General features: G+C 39.8%; 1 protein-coding gene across 1 annotated transcript in view; it reads left to right on the top strand.

The window, feature by feature from the left end:
* The first annotated feature begins 907 nt into the window (after positions 1 to 907).
* The window catches only part of pappaa (pregnancy-associated plasma protein A, pappalysin 1a), a 108,744-nt gene continuing 88,889 nt past the window's right edge, over positions 908 to 20,762 (top strand). The window contains exons 1-2 of the mRNA XM_037692009.1: positions 908 to 1,375; positions 14,319 to 15,426. Of these exons, the coding sequence (XP_037547937.1) occupies positions 982 to 1,375; positions 14,319 to 15,426 (1,502 nt within the window). The 5' untranslated portion in view covers positions 908 to 981. The remainder of the gene's footprint in view (positions 1,376 to 14,318; positions 15,427 to 20,762) is intronic.

Here is a 20,762-nt window from a genome sequence, read left to right as displayed (position 1 = left end):
ACACACACACACACACACACACACACACACACACACACACACACACAAGTCCCGGAACATTTGAAACATGACTTGTTCTTCCAAAGACTTTTAGCTGCGTGTGTGTGCGCGCGCTTGCGTGCGCTTGCGCGTGTGTGTGAGGCGGACGGAGAGCTCCCGACTCCTCCAGGAGAAGCTCTGCTTCAGGCAGTCAGAGGACCGCAGCTCTCTGTCCCTCTGTGTCTCGTGCGCGTCAGCGCCCATCACAGTGCGTTTCAACTTTTTTTGTTGTTGTTGTTTTTTTTTTTTTTCTTCTTCTAATCTTTCAACACAACCGCACACAGGCTCAAAGGAGAACTTTTTGGATTTCCTTTTGGACCACAAGTTCTCTGTAATAAAGATGACAGGTCGCCCTGCTGCCACTTTTCTGTGGGATTTATTGGGCTGCGTGCCATTTCTGGTGCTGCTTTACTAGTTGGATAAGGAAGCAACGAAAAGGTGTGACAAGAGGTTGGCGGACAACTGTGGATTTCTGCGAGTAACTTCTAGACTGTCCACAGGGACTGAAAGAGGGGGGGGGGCATCGGCCGAACCCCCCTCTTGATTGACTAGTTATTAGTCATCCCTTTGGCTAAATGGGACCCAGTGAAAAGGCACCATGGAACACATACATGAATGAAATATTCCTGTGTCCCCTGAATGTCTCCAGAGTAGTTTTGCTTAAGAGAGGGGGTCGTGGCTTAGCAATATAAAGAGGGGGTGGGGGGGTGGGGGGACAGCATAGCTTTATGGGTTTATTTAGACAGTTTATACGCTTTGACATTCTGCTGCTGTAAAAAGACAGAAGGAAAAACTCAAGAGGATCCCAACGAGAAGAACATTTCTGGACATGTTTTAGTTGATCACTTTTGTTTTATTTATTTATTTTGTTTTTGTTTTGTTTTTCATTTTCCTCACGTTTGAAATATATAAATATATTTGTGCAATCTCTTCTTCCGAAAAATGAAACTTTGGACATCACCCTGGGTGTCTTGCCTGGTGGTTCTCCTCATCCTGTGTTTTGGAGCAGAGTGCGGGACAGTCCGGAGGAAGGGGAGATCCAAGAGGGAGCTGGTGCGCCTTAGGGAGGCGAGAGCCACCGTCCCGGGGGCTTGTGCCACACGTCTGCCCCGGGGCAAGCGCTCTTTGCCCGGCTCGGAGCGCCGGGTGCTCCGCCAGCGTCGGCGCTCCTCTTACGCGGAGGAGAGCTCCGCGCACCGGGGCAGAGCGGTCTACTTCACCGGCAGGGGAGACCAGCTCCGGCTCAAACCCGGCGTGGAGATTCCTAGGAGCAATTTTACTCTGGAGATGTGGATCAAACCTGAAGGAGGGCAACGATCGCCCACAGTCATTGCAGGTAGAACATCATTCATCCCTTCATCACTCTTTTCTTAGTCTCACTCCTAATGCTCAGTCATTAATTCATTCATCCCGCTGTCTATCAAACACCACATGTGCACTTTCAGTGAGTTGAATATGAGTTCATTTATCTGAGCAGACAATGATGTAATCCTCTGAAAAGGACAGCGGATATTTCAGGTAGTGCAACAAAAAGAGTCACCTGATCTCATTTAAGTTTTGAGATTTATATATGCATATTTTAAATTAATATAGGCTATTATAAGATTTATGTTTGATGCTCAACCCCTCCAATGAGGACTTATGGCTGCTGCGTGTTTTTCACCAGCAGCTGATGTCACCGTGCGTAAAAATGTCATTTTCTCTGGGCCGACTTGGCTATTTTGAAGCTATGATGTAATGGTCAAAAGTTTGTGAGCGAGCACGTCACGTCGGGCACAAAGAGGGAGACATGCGTTGTGCGTGCGTGCGTTTGTGGGTGGGTGTGTTTGGTGGAGAGGTACTCGAGCTTGCGGCTAGAGCTGCGAGCTTTGAGCGCCTCAAAGCCCCCCCCCCCCCCCCACACACACACACACACACGCCACCCCATCACCAAAGCAACACCTCTGGATTGGCTATTGGAGTTAGGAGACAGGACGGGTTTCCCCTCTTATTGCGCACAGAAGATGCGCTTTTTTTAAATTTATTTTGAAATGTCGGGGTTCAAACTGATCGCCACCGTTTCTGATAAAGATGATCCTTCCATTGCACAGTCACCAGACCCAACCCCCCCTCCTGACCCCCCCAAGTCAGGAGGGGATGTCATCCCGTGCGCTCTGCTCGGCTCTGCAGCCATGCGTAAAGGAGCGCCAGCAAGGCGTTAAAATGGCCCAGTGGCGCTTTCTGATTGGTCTCGCTGTTCCTCTCCTCGCCGATAGGCGGCGTCGCCAACACGACTCATCGCGCGCGCAGAGAGCTGCCTCTGAACTGAGGTGAACTGAGCTGAACTCCCCAGCCTCTCAGTCTGCGCCGAACAATACAGGAAAATTTACTCGCTGCCTTTTTTTAAACGTGCCAGACTCTCTGAACGCCACCCCCCCCCCCTCTCTGGTCTGGTCGCACAAATAGTCACCAGTGTTTGCGTGTTGGCGCTGACACGCAAGAACACTTTGAGGTGTTATCCTGTTGGCAAGGACTTACCCCGCAAAAAGGGTGTTTGGGGAAGGAGGGGGGGGGGGGTGTTGCGACACGAGTGACTCTCAGGTTTCACACAGGATAACAGGAACATCCGTGCAGTGTTGGCCAAAAAAAGGTTCATGAACTCATTCACAAGTAAAAGTCATCCCTTAAGGAATGCATGTCGCCCGCTGCCGTGCAGGCTTTTAGGCTATGAGACCATCTCATGTGGAAACATGCAGCTGAGCTCGTGATGCTCTGAATATGTTCTGCAAATGACCCTCAGCTACTACCACATCAAAATAAACACCTGCAAAGCTGAACGAGTTCAAACTATTTTTTTGTTTTGCCTAATGTCGATTAACGGTGGCGGCGAGCTGCTCATTTTCTGAAGGGTTTTCTTGAGATATTTTGCTAACAGACAAGCTGTGTAAATGAATGCTGAAGTTTCAAGTAATAATCCAGTGAAGATATTTGACTGGTGTGACTCTCAGCTACACTCACACTTAAGTTTTAGCTACTGTTGTGTTTTTAAAGGTGATTTGGCTGCGGCGGCCATATTTAATTGGGTTAAGTCAGTTCTAGAAGAATTATTTCATTAAAATATATATAATTTGTCCAGTGAGATATTTGGTAACAGAGACAGAGACAAAATCATTACTGTCCATCCTTGCTGAAGCAGGCGATGATGAAAACACAGAAAATCACATTATGCTCCACAGGTGGTGTTGATGTTGCGCCCAGCCCCCAACTTGCACTGGTTCCTCCCATCTAGAGATTATAAATAAGCTTATACGTTGGTTTTTCAAGATTTAGTCCCATCACTCCCAGAGAAGGGGACAAAAGGCAACAAATATTACGATCAAACGAATTCAGACTAATCTTTTAAATCTAATTCAGCCCACAGCAATCCCAGGGCCTCTAAAAATGCTCCATCCCCTTGTTTTGATCCCAGAACCGTGTTGTTTTCGACCGCTGCAAATTCTGTTTACTTCTTTTTCATTTTTTTCATATTACATTTTTTTCTTCTTCCTCTTTGTTGCAAACATTCCTTGTGGTTATGTTTTATTTTGTGAAGCGTGCTGAGCTTGGTTTCAACGTCATGAAAACACATTTTGGAGCCCGTTCTGGTTTTGAATCGCCTCAAATATATTTATCCTCCAGTTTAGCAAAGACATACATTTTAGATTATATTGTTCAAATGATCTTTCACTTTAAATGTTTATGCATCTGAATATTATCTTTCAGGTCCTAATAATAGAAACAGCTTTCATTATTTATTGTTCTGTTATTATAGATGCCTTCACGCTTGCTGATGATTGGTTCATTATTTGTTAGCAGAGACTGGCTGCTACTTTTCATCTTAAGTTAAAGTGATAGTTCAGATATTTGAATTGGGTTTCAGTCATGAATTTTCAAGTTATTTACAATTATCGTCTTACCTGTTGTGGACAAGATGATTTAATTTGGACCGAACTGACAAGCTAACAAGATGCCCAAGGGATGGAGTTCCAAAGCAGACTTCTGCAGTCATGAAACCAAACATTAAAAGCTTTCAAAGCAGTTTGTGCAAACAAGAAAACAAATAAATATTTGACACAATCAGTGTTGCGTTACATAAATATTTTAACAAAAACAATGCAAAAATTTTTGCCAGGCTGCAATAAAACTACATGTTGCTGTAGCTATGTGTAAATAATCAAATAATTTTATGCAATCATTGGATGCCATTTTAAAGGATTATAAAAAACCTTAAAATGAATTGCTATGCTATTATTTTTGTGGATTGGAATTTTATTTAGGTTGACACGGTGGCTCAGTTGGTACCGCTGTTGCTTCTCAGCAAGAAGGTCACCGGTTGAAATCCCTGCCAGAGGCCTTTCTGGGTCGAGTTTGCATGTTCTCTCCGTGCATGCGTGGGTTTTCTCTGGGTACTCCAGTTTCCTCCCACAGACCAAAAACATGCATGTTAGGCTGATTGGTAACTCTAAATTGTCCCTAGGTGTGAGTGAGAGAGTGAATGGTTGTTTGTCTCGTTTGTCTCTAAGTGTTATGGACTTGAGACCAGTCCAGGGTGTCCCCCGCCTCTCACACAGTGATAGACGGACATGGGCACCAGTGACCCCCGTGACCAGAAATGGAAGAAGTGGGTAAAGTTAATGGATGGATGGATATAATTTAATTTAAAATAACAGCAAGACACTTTATTTTTAACCTAATTTGGATTTATAATTTCCTATTTACAACAGGTAAGATATAAACTGCCCATCGCCTCTCCACAGAATCTAACATTTGAAGCTCTGAACGGTCACTTTAATGTCTAAAATAAGAAAAAGTTAGTTAAAGAAGACGAGTTACATTTGAAACCTTATTTATTGGGGAAATGCCAAGAAAGGCAGTTTAGTAACTATAAAAACATATTTAACCTTGCAGTCAGTATCATGTTTGACCCCACTTTTTCCAGAAATCCTGCAGATTATCTTGTTCAGTAGTTGATCAGTCCAGAACTGCAGCGCAAAAGAAAGCTTTCAAGTTGTTTGTGATTCTTACACTCCACCCAACCTCACTTCCATCTGCAAGAAAACAAACAATAAAATCCATAAAAAAAATTGGGAAAAAAAAGTTTTAAATTTGTTTTTAGACTCTTTTTCCACACTTCAGTAATGAAATAACTTTATGTTGTTTTTCTACCAAAAAAAGTCAGATTTTAATTCATAATAATTTCTCATTAGATTTTGCGAGAACGGAGAGTTCGTATCGTTGCCTTGATTACAAACTCAAATCATGATGTCACCACCACCATGTTTCATTGATTTGACACAGTTTTTTTTCTTCTTGCAAATGAAACTGCAATTGTGCAAGAAAAACATATGTGTTAATGAATTATTTTTGTAGATTCATAAAAATGAACGTTTTCCATCATGATCTGAGACGTTAGTTGATGAAACATTACACTTTGGTTCATTAAGTGCTCCTGCGCTTAGAAGTTTTTTTTTTTTTGTCAAGCATTTTTGGTATATAGGGTCAAACTGATATTTGTATATAATTCTCTGTGGGTTGGAAGAGTTCAAAAAGTTTTTTTTTTTAATTGTAACTTCTGTGTTGTTAACAATTTCGTTACTCGAGTCATGATAAGATCAACAAACATGTTTTATGAAAATTAGATTTTTTTTCATTCCTTCAAAAAAGCCCTCATGTCTGACCAATAGGTTGTAAATTAAAAACACCTGAATCTTGTTTATTCATTAATTCATTAGTAAAACAAGTTCAGTAACTTTTGTTGATTTTTTCTGAAATTACTCTTGTTCACAAAATTTCTACAAAAATCCTAATAAAAATAAACATTTTTTTCATGAGGAAAAACTACAAGAGGACAAAGAGATTTAAAAAAAAATTGTTCACTCATGAACTTCAAATTTCACCGTTTTACACTGTAAAATTTTTGATATAGGACAATTTGTGTTGACAGTTTTGCTAAATGATGTTAAACATGATTTAATTTGCTCAACAGTTAAAATTGTGATGTCACTGTCGGATTTTTTATTTTTTTATAATGTGCTGTCGATTTTCAAAGGAAGCAGATCTGGTCTTCTGGCCGACCAGTAGAGCACATTTTGCTGCGTGTCTATAAAAACAAACCAAATCGTGCGGAAATGAGGTCTGGCGTTGTCTTAATAAAATAACTACAGACCTCCCTGCTAAAGACATTGATTTTATGATAGAGTGCATGTCTCTGAAATTCCAGCATGTGCCTCAGAATCAGCAATACCTTCACACATGTGCAAGACACCCATGTAATGGGTCTATAACAGATACTTTCTTTTGCAAATTTTAATATTAGCTTGAATAATTCTTTTTTATCTTTAACACTGAACCTGATGTCCCCTTTTCCCCCTGAAGCGTGGACTTATCCTAACACAGAACACATGTCCACTTCCTTTTTGTTCATTTGATAAAATATGATACTCAGAAAATTTGGTGTTGATTCTGTGCAGAGATGAGATGTGGCTCCTGCCTTGGATTAAGGGTTTCAGGTTACATTTCTTGCTGCAGAGGATGACAGGGGGTTTCCAGGATACTCCTGAGCCAGTGTGACTATATTGATCAAGGTGGCATGACAGTTTGTCACGCAAACGCAGGCAAGAGTGCTCAAAGGTCACTCAGATCTAACTGAGGTTTGTAGGCTTGGTCATAATGCACATTTTCCCAGAATATATGTTAAACTTACATTTCATTGCCATTTTGCACTGAAAATAAATAGACTTTAAGGCATTGACTGCTTTTTGAGGAAACTTGGTACAAACTGAGACAAGCGCCGTCCTCACTTAAAAAGTGTATGCTAAAACCTTCAGAGAGCACACACATCCTAATCAGATGCCTGAACCACCTCAAACGACTGCTTTTAAATAGAGCAGCGGTGGCTTTTTAAGTTCCCTGCATGGTGGAGCCACTCATCTCATCACCAAGGCTGAGCCCGGCCATTCTACGTAGGAAACCTACCTCAGCTGCTTGTATTCAGGATCTCATTCTTTTGCTCATGATCCACACCTCATTATCATAGATGAGGTTTGGAACAAAGACATCAGGGAAATTGAGATAGGTGTCTTCTGGATCAGCTCTTTGTTCACCACGACAGACCAGAGCAACATACTCATTATTGCAAACAAGGCCCAGATGGGTTGACTTATCTCCTGTTCTATTCTACTATCATTCATGACTCCCAGACACTTTAAAATTCTCTGCTTGGGGCAAAGACTCACTTTTGACCCAGAGGGAGCATTAGACCATTTTCTTTTGTGAACCGTAGCCTCAAACGTAGAGGAGGTGACTCTTCCAGCCACTTTACACTTGGCTGAAAACCACCATAGTTCACTCTGAAAAACGTTGACCTAAGGACGCCAACAGAACCACATCAATTGAAAAAGCTCAGACAAAACCCTGAGGTTCCTAAATGTGACACCCCCTTGCTACTTTTTGTCTTTCTGTAATGTTTAATGTGTTGCTGGCATCAAATTCTATACTAGTCCATATTTTAAATGCACTGAAATTAGACAATAATTATTTTGAAAAAGGTTTCTCGTGCATATGCTTGTGTTTAAAGTTTAAATACAGAAGAAATTTAAAGACGTCAGTTTTTGTTGTACTTTAGAAACCCTTCTATCTAAATGTTTTAGATTATAATTACCTAAAATATCCCAAAGTGACTTCAAAAGTTCATGCTCTACTGCACCAGTTTTGTTTGATCACAAACAAGTTATTAATGAAACCTTTTACACTTTAAATTAAAGGGGAAACAAAAAACATATCTTGGGTTTCATGCTATTTTACAGGCAATTTAAAAGCAAACAAAAATGATTCCTAGTTCAAAAGCAACCATAAAAAAGAATAGAAACTCTAGTTCACTCATACACACCCACTGAAACACCTATAACTATTGCATCAACTTCTGTGTCCAAATGTTATGTAAACTCTGTTGTGCTTTATTAGCACTGGTATACTGGTCATGCTGGGGTGTCCCGCATTATAGACAATGGAAAATAAATCACAAAAGCCAGAAATGAAAGCAACCTTCCATGAACTGCTGTGGACAAATATATGCTGACACTGGCTGATAGTTGCTGTGATATCAGATATATCTGATTTCAGCTGGTGTGATGTTACAAACAAAAAGCATTTAAATATGGACACTGCATGTTTTTATCGCCACTTCTTCTTTTGGCTTTTCCCTCTTCAGGGGTCGCCACAGTGAGTCATCCTCCTCCATCTCACTCTGTCCTATGCATCCAATGTCCTCACTCCAACTACCTCCATGTCCTCTCTAACTGCATTTATATATCTTCTTTTTGGCCTTTCTCTTTGTACTTTGTATTTTTCCTGGCAGTTGTTTTTCTAACATCCTTCTACCAGTATACCCACTGTCCCCCCTCTGGACATGTTCAAACCATCTCAGTCTGACCTCTCTAAATTTATCTCCCAGTTGTTCAACCTGTGCTGTACCTCTGATGATCTAATTCCTAATCTTATCAATCCTTGTCACTCCTTAAGAGAACCTTCATTTTAGACACTTCCAGTTCTCTCTCCTGTCTTTTTGTCAGCGTCACTGTCTCCAGACCATACAATATCTCACAAATGTCTTGTTAAATTTTCCTTTGACTTTTGCTGACACCCTTTTGTTGCAAATCACTCCTGAAACTGTTCTCCATCCACTCCATCAAGCCTGGACTCTTTTTCACCTCTTTACCACACTACCTATTTTTCTGGACAGTGGACCACAATTACTTGAAGTCCTGCACCTTTGTGACCTCTGCTCCTTGTATTCTCACTGTTCCACTGGCCTCCCTCTCATTCACACACATGTATTCTGTCTTAATAACTTTCATTCCTCTTCTTTCAAGTGCATACCTCCACCTCTCTAAGTTCTCTTCTACCTGTTCCCTGTTCTCGCCACAGATCACAATGCCATCTGTAAACATCATAGTCCACAAGGATTTCTGCCTGACCTCAACTGTTTGTCAGTCCTTTACCAGAGCAAACAAGAAGGGGCTAAGAGCCTATCCTTGATACAATCCCACCTCCACCTTGAAGCTATCTGTCGCTCCTACAGCAAATCTTGTATATGTCCTGTACCAGTCTAACATACTTCTGTGCCACTTCAGATTTCATAATGCAATACCACACCTCCTCCCTCGGCACCATGTCATGCTTTTTCTAAATCTATAAAGAAGCAATGAAGCTCTTTCTGACCCTCTCTGTATTTCTCCATCAGCATTCTCAAACCAAAGATTGCATCTGTGGTATACTGCTGCTCACAAATAATCACCTCTAATCTAAGTCTTGCTTCCACAACTCTCTCCCAGATCTTCAGTGTGTGACTCATCAACTTAAATCCCCTGTAGCTGCTATAATTATGTACATTACCCTTCTCCTTAAAAATGGGCACCATCACACTTCTTCTCCATTCCTCAGGCATTTCTCACCCTCAAACATGCCATTGAATATTTGAGTTGGAAACCTCACTGCCATCTCTCCAAGACATTTCCAAACCTCCAATGGTATGTCATCAGGTCCTACTGCCTTCCCCTTCTTCATTCTTTTTGGAGCTTTTCAAACTTCACAATCACTTATCTTTCCCACTTCCTGGTCCACTGTTTCTATGACCTATGACTCTTCTTTTCCTTTCATTCTCTTCATTCATTAGCTCCTCAAAGTACTTCTTCCATCTTCCCATCATACTCTTCTCACTTATTAGAACATTACCATTCCTATTTTTACCAAGCCTAACCAGCTGCACATCCTTTTCAACCTGATCCCTCAGTCTTGCCAATCGCTATAAGTCTTTCTTACCCTCTTTAGTGTCCAGCCTCCCATACAACTCCAAATGTCTTCTGCTTTGCCTTAGCTACCTCCCTCTTTGTTCTAAGTTGCATCTCTTGTTATTCCTGTCTCATCTCTTCCATCCTATCACTATCATATTTCTTCTCGGCTAACCTCTTTCTCTGAATAGCTTCCTGCACTTCACTATTCCACCACCACGTTTCCTTATCATCTTTTCTTTCTCCAGATAATATTTAAAGTACCTTCCTACCCGTTTCTCTATAATTACTGTTACTGTAGCTGCCCATCTGGAAGCTTTACCTCCCAGTGCCTTTAACAGCTCCTCTCTGAACTCCTCACAACATTCTTCCTTCTTCAGCTTCCGCCATTTGGTCTTCTCTGATTTTACTCTTTTTCTCTTCTTCACAACAACAGTCATTCTACACACAACCATCTGATGCTGTCTGGCCACGCTCTCCCCTGCCACAACCTTACAGTCCCCAGTTTCCCTCCGGTTTCCTCTTCTAAACAGAATGTAGTCGACCTGCGTACTACCGCCTTCACTCTTGTGGGTCACTCTATGTTCCTCCCTCTTTTGGAAATAAGTGTTGACTACAGCCATTTCCATTCTCACCACCATCTGTCCTTCCTGGTTTCTTTCTTTGACACCAAACCTACCCATCACTTCCTCATCCCCTCTTTTTCCTTCACCAACATGTCCATTCAGGTCTTCTCCAATCATCACTCTTTTCTCCCTGGGAATACTCTCTATCACTTCATCCAGATCCTTCCAAAATGTCTCTTCCTGCCTCTACGTTACTTCCAATCTGTGGAGCATAACCACTGACAACATTTAACATCAGACCATTTATCCTGATGCATGCATAGTTAGACTATCTACTACTATCTACATTCAGATACATCACCCGATCTGACACTCTTTTCACCTCTACTACATTCTTTACTAACCTCTCCTTCTGGGCCACCCCTACTCCATTTCTCTTCCTGTTCACACCATTGCTAAACAGTTTGAACCCTGCTCCAATGATGTGAGCCTTGCTGCCTTTCCACTTGGTCTCTTGGACACATACAACATCTACCTCCCTTCTCTGCATCATGTCATCCAGCTCTCTACCTTTGCCTGTCATTGTCCCCACTTTCAGAGTTACCACCATCAGCCTACATTCTTGACTTTCCTCTTCTCCCTCTGTTTCCTGACATGTTTCTCTCCTCGTAGTTTTCGGCTAACAGTAGAACACTTTCTGCCAGCACTCTGTTTGTCAACAGCACCAGTGGTGATTGTTGTTAACCCCAGCCTCAACCGATCCCGCATGGTGTCACTTAGATGAACTCGCATTATAGTTTTGGCAAAGGGTTTCATGTCGGATGCCCTTCCTTACTCAACCCTCACCTAAGCTTGGGACCGGCACAAGACATACACTGGCTTGTGCTCCCTAGTGTCTGATTTTTGTTTTGTTCCCCACTGATACTCCAAAGGGATCTTTGTAAACACACAGTAACAAATAAAGATACAAATATTAAGATAAAAATTTGTAAAATTAAAAAAAACTGTGAGTACAGTCTTGAAGAGGGGTTGACATTTTGCTTTTAGTAACAAAAGCCACAGTTCCAATTTGTAATTTTGGTTTGTTTTTCAGCAATCAGGCACTATTTAAATATGCAATAAGTGTTTAGAGTTGGCTTATCAAACAGCTTAAACACAGAGAAATTATATTAAATTAAATTTTTATGGATTATGAGATGAAAATGTCATTATTTGAAATACAGATGGAGGAAAAGTCATTTTATTCTTTATCGTCTGACAAAAAATAGGTAAAATTGCAGCTATTAGTCAGTTATGTATTATTGATTTTAAACCACATATTAAGCAAATTAATTATAAATGATACCTGATGGAAACATGGAATTCTTGTGATGAATTTTTTTGTTGCAAATTATCATATTATTTTATTTTATTATTAGGGTTAGTGTTTAAAAATTCCCTGGAAAATCCCATCTTGATCAGAAATATTGATTTTGGTCACATCAGGATAACTACGAAAAGTGCTTTTCTTGACCTGTCACAGCCAAAACATTTGAAAAGTAAAAGGAGTCTTCATTGTCCCCTTCTTCTCTGCTTATTTATTAAGTCCTTGTGACATTTTTCTCTGTGGGTGTATGCATATTTTACACTTTTTTTTTCCTGGGTGTGTTTTTGTGAAAGGAGAAAAATGACAAGTGCAAGGAGGGTTGCTCTTGAACCTGACAGGAACTGTGCTTGTGCACATGCAAGTCTGTGGATGTGTGTGTCTGTGTGCACACCAGTGCGTTCTTCAATCTATCTGCACATGTGGGAATGTTTATTTGTTCTTGAGAATATATATTTATGCCTGTCTGCATAAGTATGTGCATGTATGTCTGTGTGTGTGTGCATACAGTATGTGACTAGTCACAGTGTTGGGTCTGGAAAACTCTAGCGTGTTAGATTAATTGAGCGTGGCAGAATCATGACAGCTGTTTACACTAGAAGCACTTGTTCAAGGTTAACCCTTCTTCAAGGCTCAGAGTCAGACCATGGTGGTGCCCTACCTGCTTTTGTGGACTGGTGTGATGACAGTTGTCATGATCGTAATGTCTCTAAGACAAAGGAGCTTGTGGTGGTTTTTAGTAAAAATGGGAGCATGCTTGAACTAAACTCCATTTGTGGAAAAGATGTGGAAATTGTAAACTCTTTCAAATATTTGGGAACTGTGTTTGATTCCAAACTAAAATTTCATGTGAACACTGACTGTATTGCCAAGCGAGGTCAGCAGAGAATCCATTCACAGATGAAGCTAAATTCTTTTAATATATATAAGGAAATTTTATGAGTCTTTTTTTGAAAGTATTTTAACTTGTTCCTTTATTTACTGGTTTGGTGGTCTGTTGCTAAAGGATAAGAACAGCCTTCAGAGTATTGTTAAGGTTTGCTCCAAAATAAATGGGGTCCAGCAGAGGGACCTGCAGTCCTTGTGGGAGAAGCAGGTGCTTAGCAAAAGTAAGGAAATTGTATTCCAACGGAAATACATCCTGTTCTCGCCTTCAGGCCGCCGCTTTGTAGGTCCATGCAGTAAGACAAACAAACTGTCTCACTCCTTTATTCCATCTGCCATCACGTTGCTTAACCTTGATGGCAATATGCATATCTGAGCTCTTCCTGCAGCTTTAACAAAGTGGTTGAACCGTGATGCTGATTTCTGTTGGTTTGTTCTTGTGTGTGTGTGTGTGTATATATATATATATATATATGTACTTCTAGAGTGTCTATATGAGTGCATTATGACAGATAGAAGGCTTTTTTCTTCAATCTTATAGGAAAGCCTGAAAACATTACCCACCTGAGGACTAACCTCAATGTTGAACCCAACCCATCTTTGAACATCAGTATAACAACACAAAGAGATAATGAATGCATACTGCTTCGTGCATCTAATTAGAAACAAGTCAAAGTTAACAAGATGTCAGTGCACCATTACACAACCACTTACTTCAGACTTTAAAAAGCCTAATCGATAGGGAACAAAGGCTTTTTAGTGGATTTGTGGTGGCGAAAAAGCTATGATCATCACTGTGATAATCATCTTCACTTTATTATAAAAGTACTAGAGATAAGTATGAAGAGTAGTTATCAACATCTAAGGCAATTATATCTAAGGACACTTCTTACCCAGTGCTGGGTGTGTAGGTCATAGATTAAGTGTCTGTATGTGAACAGGTTTAATTGCCTGAATAGCCCATGAAGTGCCTCAAGCCTGGAGTCCAGCTCTGTCACCTGTGAACACACAATTTGCTCATACTCCAATAAACCTTTTAAGGTTTTTCAGTATGCACTAAACCAACAAACAGTTAGCATTCAGATATCCCCTAAGAAGTCAAAACACATTACCATCCTGTAGCTGACGTACAGAGTCCAAGTGAAACAAGAAAAAAAAAAGTGTTTTGGTACCTCTACAAAAACAAGGCTTTAGCAGAAAACTAGTTGTTTCTGGCAAACCCCACTGGAGGGACGTTTACATGAACAAGCTTAAATGTACTCACTGTTCACATAAACATATACAGGAAAGGTTTCCATGGGGTCTCCCTTAGTTAAACATACAGTTCAACTCAATTTCCAGAAAAGCACGCCCTTAGATATATTTTAAAAAAAAAGTTTGATGCTTTTTTTTTCCCACTTTAATTTTTGAATATATTTTGTTTTCTACTAGAAGAAGAATGTAGAATATTTAAGAGTTATGGTTTGAAAACAAGCATTAGTAAATATATACATGTTTGCAATGCTTACTGTAAAAGCTTAGCTCCCTTTGGTTTTCTATAATAGAAAACTTAACAAATTGTAATGCCTTTTCTTTTTTGATTGTTTACAATCCCCTTAAAACTTTGAAATACAACAAGCACACAAATATTAATATACACTCATGTTTTTTTCTCTTCAGGCCTGTACGACAAATGCTTCTATGCCTCCAGTGACCGAGGTTGGCTGCTTGGTATCCAGGCGGTTAGTGAACATGGAAACCGTGACCCTCGATTCTTCTTCTCCCTTAAAACTGACCGTGCTCACAAAGCGACCTTCATCCACTCTAATGTCCGTTATGTGCCCAACCAATGGGTACATATGGCAATCACATATGACAGCCTGTACATGAAGCTCTTTATCAATGGAGCCCAAGTGGGTGTTAGCCGAGAACAGTCCGGCGATATCTTCAGTCATTTGACCAAAAAGTGCAAAGTTCTGATGATTGGTGGAAATGCACTGAATCACAATTACAGAGGGGCAGTGGAAAGAGTGAGTTTATGGAGGCAAGCCCGAAAGCAGAGGGATGTTATCAGAGATATGCAGGGCCACGAGGACCTTGAAGATCTACCTCAGCTAATCATTCGTGAAACCTTTGAGCATCCGGGCCGTAAGTGGTTGACTGTAAAAGATGGCAGTTTTCCTCAGTCTGAGAAAGGAGGAGGTGGACGACTAGGATTTTTAGGCGGAATGGGAGGAGCTAAAAATCCTGAAATAACGTTAGATACGACTCTAGAAACTCCAGTTTGTGGCCAAACTGTGTGCGACAATGTTGACGTTATTAAAAACTACAACCAGCTTTGGACCTTCCGTCGGCCGAAGAGAGTGCGATATCGTGTCATTAATATTTGGGATGACGCAAGAAGGAGGCCAACTGTTTCAGATCATCAGATCATTCTGCAGCACCAGCAGCTTAATGAGGCCTTTAGTCGACACAACATATCCTGGGAGCTAAGCATTCACAACGTTACCAATTCCTCTCTACGTGACCGCTTAATTCTCGCTAACTGTGATATCAGCAAAGTTGGAGATGATAGATGTGACCCTGAATGCAACCATCCTTTGACCGGGAACGATGCAGGTGACTGCATGTCTGGATACTGGAGCCAGTGCCCTGAACACAAGCAGGGGAATGGGATATGTGACCCTGAATGTAATTGGGATAACTTCATGTACGATCAAGGTGATTGCTGCAATCCCAACGTGACGGATGTGACTAAGACATGCTTCAACCGCTCCTCTCCATACAAGTAAGACCCCACTTTTCAATTTTCTTTCACATTGCAAATGCTTTCCTTGTTGTTCATTTGACAAACAAAATAACTACCAAAAATACCTTCCACTAATTATAACAATCTGAGCTTCATTTGATGAAAATATTCATTGACATAACTCTGCACACCGCAGCCTCAAATAACTTCCTTAAATGAAACAGCAACTCTTTCCATACAATAATTCTTGAAGAAAGTTTTTTTTTCGTTGTTGTTAATGTCTAGCTCCATTGCTTCTTGATCATTTCGCTAAGTGCAACCCAACTCCCAGTCTGTGTGGCCTCGGAAATCCTCTGGGGCAGCTAGTCCAATCTAGCTCTGGCCTGTTTCCATCAGTGTTCCACACTTGAGAAAGGCAAAACAAATGCCAGAGGATGATTTTAATGGTAGCTAATGTGAAGACATGGCTGCTTATTTTTGCGTCCAAGTTTCAGCAACCTTTTCCACTTGATGGTCCTGATTAAGTTGGGTTGATTGGAAAAGAGAGCTGATTTAGAGCAAGTGCACGTTAAACAGACTGTAAGGGCAATGCGAGGTCAAAAATGACAGGTCACTATGATTGAGCAAAAAGTATAATCTGAATATGCTCTTGCAGGTGCCCTGGAGATGCAAGCATTGTTTTCTAAAAATGAAATAATTGACTGGAAGTAGTTAATACTTTTTAATGCATTGGAGTGTTACAAAGTTTACCTATATCTTGCATGTATAAGAAAAGATTCAGATGTTTTATAGGCTAATTCAGGACAATTCATATGTTTTTGCAAATGGATGGAAGTTTTGTTTTTGTGGTTTCTCCATTGGGGTTCGTAGATGTTGAGTTAAATCTGGAAAGAAAGATTAATCTCTTGAATTTGCCGTAAGAAGGTTTGCTGTTTGCCAGACCTCTAATAGCAGAATTGTTTGTTTCTTGATGTGCTGAAACTCAGCTTAGTAAAGTGAGACATTTTTGTGGAGAGCACAGGGGAGCTTCATGGGGAATACAGAGAAAATAGGCATGCAGTTTGTCTGAAATTTTTAGTACTTGGAGAAAAGAAAGGAAGAAAATGATTATTCAAAGAATGTGATTTTTTTGATAGCATGAATTAATAGGACAAGATTGCGTTCAGTCACAATCAAGATGAAAGCAATTGTTTGTTCTGGTAAAAAAAAAAGGAATTTAAATGACCACAAAATAGCTTAATAATGACATTTAATTAGAAAACCTCCAAAATAAAAACCAGGTGAGTTAACCATTGCTTCTATAGCTTGGTTCAAATTGAATCATTTCCAACTTCCGTCATCAGCAGAAGCTCAAACATCAACTTGTCAGAATTTGGATCTGATAGTGACTTGAAAACACACAAAGCAAATAAGCAGCAACAAGCACACATCGTAAAAACAAAACAAAACAAAAAACTTTAGACTTTAGACAGTGTTTGCCCAGAATTCCATAATTAGGGAAGAATGTCTAACTGTTTGTAACGCAGCTTTCTGCAGACAAAGCAGTCGAAACAAAATAAGCATTCACTTATCTATTAATATATTTATATATGGATATTTACTTACTGGTATATCTTCTTGTTGGGATTAGAAACCTCTTCATATTTTTACTGGTTATATTCCAGCATATAATCAATGGCTGATGTTTAAACAAAGTAGTTAACAATTCCTGTTCATGAGGAAATGTGCTGTCTTGGGGATTAGGATATAGTTTAGTTTTAACGGTTTGTCTAAAAATTCGGTCTAAGTTAGGAATTGGGCATTCCATTGTAATGGTTATTTAGAGTAGGGGAAGAAGAATGCATTGTTTCAACTGAGTGTCCTTTGGGATACAGAAGTAAACACACATTCACACATTAACACAACCATCATATTCTCACACACTTCCCTTCATCCACATCCGACTGAAGAAATGTTTCGCATTGTTTTAGTAAGTTTGAGGTTGACACTTCTTATGGTTTTAGTGGTATTTTATGTTAAAAGCAACTCATTGTTTTACTGTTTGCTTGACTGCGAAGTGTTTGAAAAGTAAATTTTGCCTTCTGGTCGTAGTCCACAGGAACCAGTCTCTGTGATTGGATGTGAGCAGCCCAGACTTTTGTGACCACGCAAACTGTAAATAACAACTATCCATGTGTCATGATCAAACTCTCATCAACAAGGTGGTTCCAGAATATAAAGAGACAAAGGAAACTGCACATTTGACCATTTGCATAAAGAAAACTGACATGGCTGCTTCTTTTAGGAGTATAATGCCCAATTTGTTGTTGTTGATAATTGTATAATTCATCATTTAGATATGACACAAACACAAGTGACATTGAATTCCTGGTGAGAAATTACTAAAATCTTTCATTATTTTCCAAAAGATGTTGGCAAACCAGAGCAGTTTCATCACCTGTTGAACTGGAGTGTAAAACTGTAAACTGAAAAGTCAAATGTTGGGTTGTATTTTACCCAAAACAATGAATTCAATTAAATTCAGTTTATTTGCATAGTGCTAAATCACAACAGAAGTTTGTCTCAAGGCATGCCAATTATTAAAATGTATTTATCTAAGGAAGCCAGCAGGTTGCTTTGAATCTTCACGTTGTCTCTCTCATCCTGAGCAAGCACATTGGCAACAGTGGAAAGGAAAAGCTCCCTTTTAACAGGAAGAAACCTCCAGCAGAACCAGACGAGCGGCCATCTTCTTTGGCCGGCTGGGGTTGAACAGAATATGAATATGAGCGCATGTCTACCAACAAGGTTTTAATAACTATACATTTGTGTGAGAGTAAAGGGAAACCAAGTAAAATCCTCTTTTCGAGGACTTGGCTCAACCTTGTTCGAGTTATCTACCTGGATCACTGAGCATGCATCAGCACCACTTTCTGACAGTTCTTGAGCACATTGTTTTTGCAGAGAGGTAGAAAATAAACAGCTGAGTATCAGTTGTTTGAATGTGTTTTGTTTGAGCAGTTTTACATGATCACTGGTAAAGGAACATAAGTGTATTAGAACTTTTTGTAAGTACCTGAAATAAAAAGTGTTTGGGGTTTCGGTTCCAGACTATATAGCAAGAGCGATACAAAAACTTGTCAAGACAAGTACGGAATTTATTTGAACCTATATAAAGTTTTAGGAAATTCATTTGGATTGGTGCTGTTGAGGGTTAATAGGTCATGTATTTTCCCTTGGCCTCTTTTTCTCAGTCTCTCCTTCGCCAGTACTTCTCACTGTGACAGGTTAATGGAAGGACCACCTTGTGTCGTTCATTCATGCCATTTCCCTTCTAGTTCAGCAAAGTGCAAGGAGCTAACCTCAAGGGTCTATTACTTTTGTCTTTTTTTTTTATTTTTTTTTATTTTTTACAATTGGTCATTTAAACTTTCACCCTCCTGTCTTAAAAACAATAATTAAGCGCTTGGGCACAAATACCAGGACTTTCCACTTCCTTTTTAAAAGTCTTATAAAAACACCTGCTGTCAAACTTCCACCTGTGCTTTAATGTGGACTGGTAGATGTCTGAGGTAGGAGTTCTATAAAACAAGAGGACTTGGGAGAATCTGGAAGGAATGATGGGGGTTTACTGAGACCTATGTGGAATGCAGGGGAGCTGCATCTGGCTATGACAGGATAATATGTGGCCAGATGCTGTTGGTGGTCTTTGAAAATATTGCACCCCTGGGAATTTGGCTGATAATGCAATGGTAAAGTAATTTTAGTTTAAAAGTGAGAAGAGAGAATGCCAATGAAGAGGTTCTCACATTTTTAGATCAGCGTGGGGACTATATTTAGAGTACATACCCCACATAGAATACAAACATTTAGAAGGCACTCGGGCCATCCATTTGCTCACCGCACATGATTTTATATGGTGTGTGGAAAACACACGGAAAACACATCTACTACATCTTTGGTGCATAAATTGTCCTTTGAAATGAAATTGTTCTCTGAGGATTAAGCTGAAAGGTTAAAGAGGAGAGTGCAAGTGTAGTAATAAATCCAGAGATGAATGATGGGTTTAGGGTTTGTGGTGTTGACCGACTCAATGACAAGTGAGTCAAGGGCCCCTGTCTTGGCCATCTTGGCTGAGACTGTCATTGCATTATCTCAGTCTCCCTCTATGTTGTCTTAAACTTATGTTTGCAAGATACATTTATGAGAAAACATGTATTATATGTGGATGTGAATGAATAAAGGTACTGAATATGTTTTGCACAGTGAAAGCTTGACACCATAGGGTGAGTTATGCCCTCTTGAGTCTGCCCACAACAACAACGGTAGTGAAACTTGACTTTCTGTGCTCCGCTTCTTCTTTAGGTTCACTCCCCTCAGTTATGTGTCCATATTACCTCTCTTTGTATATATTTTTTTGTCTAAAAGTGGTGTTTTATTGTGGAGCAAAAGCCGGGTTTTCATACGTGACCAGTTTAAGTTGATGAAAAACAATATAAGGAGAGGCAGGAATGTTGATGCAGGGTGGAATTGTTAAATGTTAAGAAAGAATGAACTACCACCCGTGGCAAGATAATTGACACAGATGTTTGAGTAATATGATCAGACAGAAAACATCTTTGAAATGTCTAGACACTAACCATAAACACCCTCAAAGTGAAATAACTGGGTATTGATTAGTTAGCTAAAATCCTACTTACTGTAATTTCCTGTCAAAATGTCAAAAAACTGTTGAAATTAGAAACAAAAATCCACAACTGAGCAATTTGAAATCTGTTTGTGCTTCCACTGGTCTTTGGCGTGTTACAGAATCAAAGGTGTTAATGAATCTGAAACTATTTGATGAGGTTTGACCCAGAGAAAAAATGTTGCTTTCACTCACAGCTGCTTCCATCAGTTCAGCATCAAATCCCTTCAACCCGTTTCCTCCTTGTGTATGTTCTAAAACTCTGAACCAATATTTTCTAAGGAAATAATAAAATTCCTTGAATTCTTAGAAAGAGGGACCTTGAACTGTTTGCTCTTGTTGTCTCCCTCGCCACCTCTGTTTTTAAACCACGTCCAATTGAGTCTGTTCTATCACTCTGAAGTTGCCTTTAAGAACATGTTTATTCAGTCTTCATTAGACAGCTTTATGTCACCATTTTGATTTGAAACCAACATGTCTACATTCAGAACATAAAGGTTTGATTGGTAGATTATCTGTACTTTAATTTACAAAAAAATTTAATTGTGAAACAAAAAAATCGATAAATTGTAGTGTTTGTAAAAAAAAACATCTAAAATGTAATTGTCAAATGCTAGTCTCACAAGAGTGAATTATTTTTTAAGTTGTCACACTGACTAAAACATCCATCCATCCATCCATCCATCCATCCATCCATCCATCCATCCAT

This window comes from Nematolebias whitei, chromosome 18 (genome assembly GCF_014905685.2).
Source record: "Nematolebias whitei isolate Nwh7 chromosome 18, NemWhi1, whole genome shotgun sequence".
In the NCBI taxonomy this organism is placed as follows: Eukaryota; Metazoa; Chordata; class Actinopteri; order Cyprinodontiformes; family Rivulidae; genus Nematolebias; species Nematolebias whitei.
The sequence above is the reverse complement of the archived record's forward strand: the minus strand, read 5'-3'. Positions and strand labels throughout refer to the sequence as shown.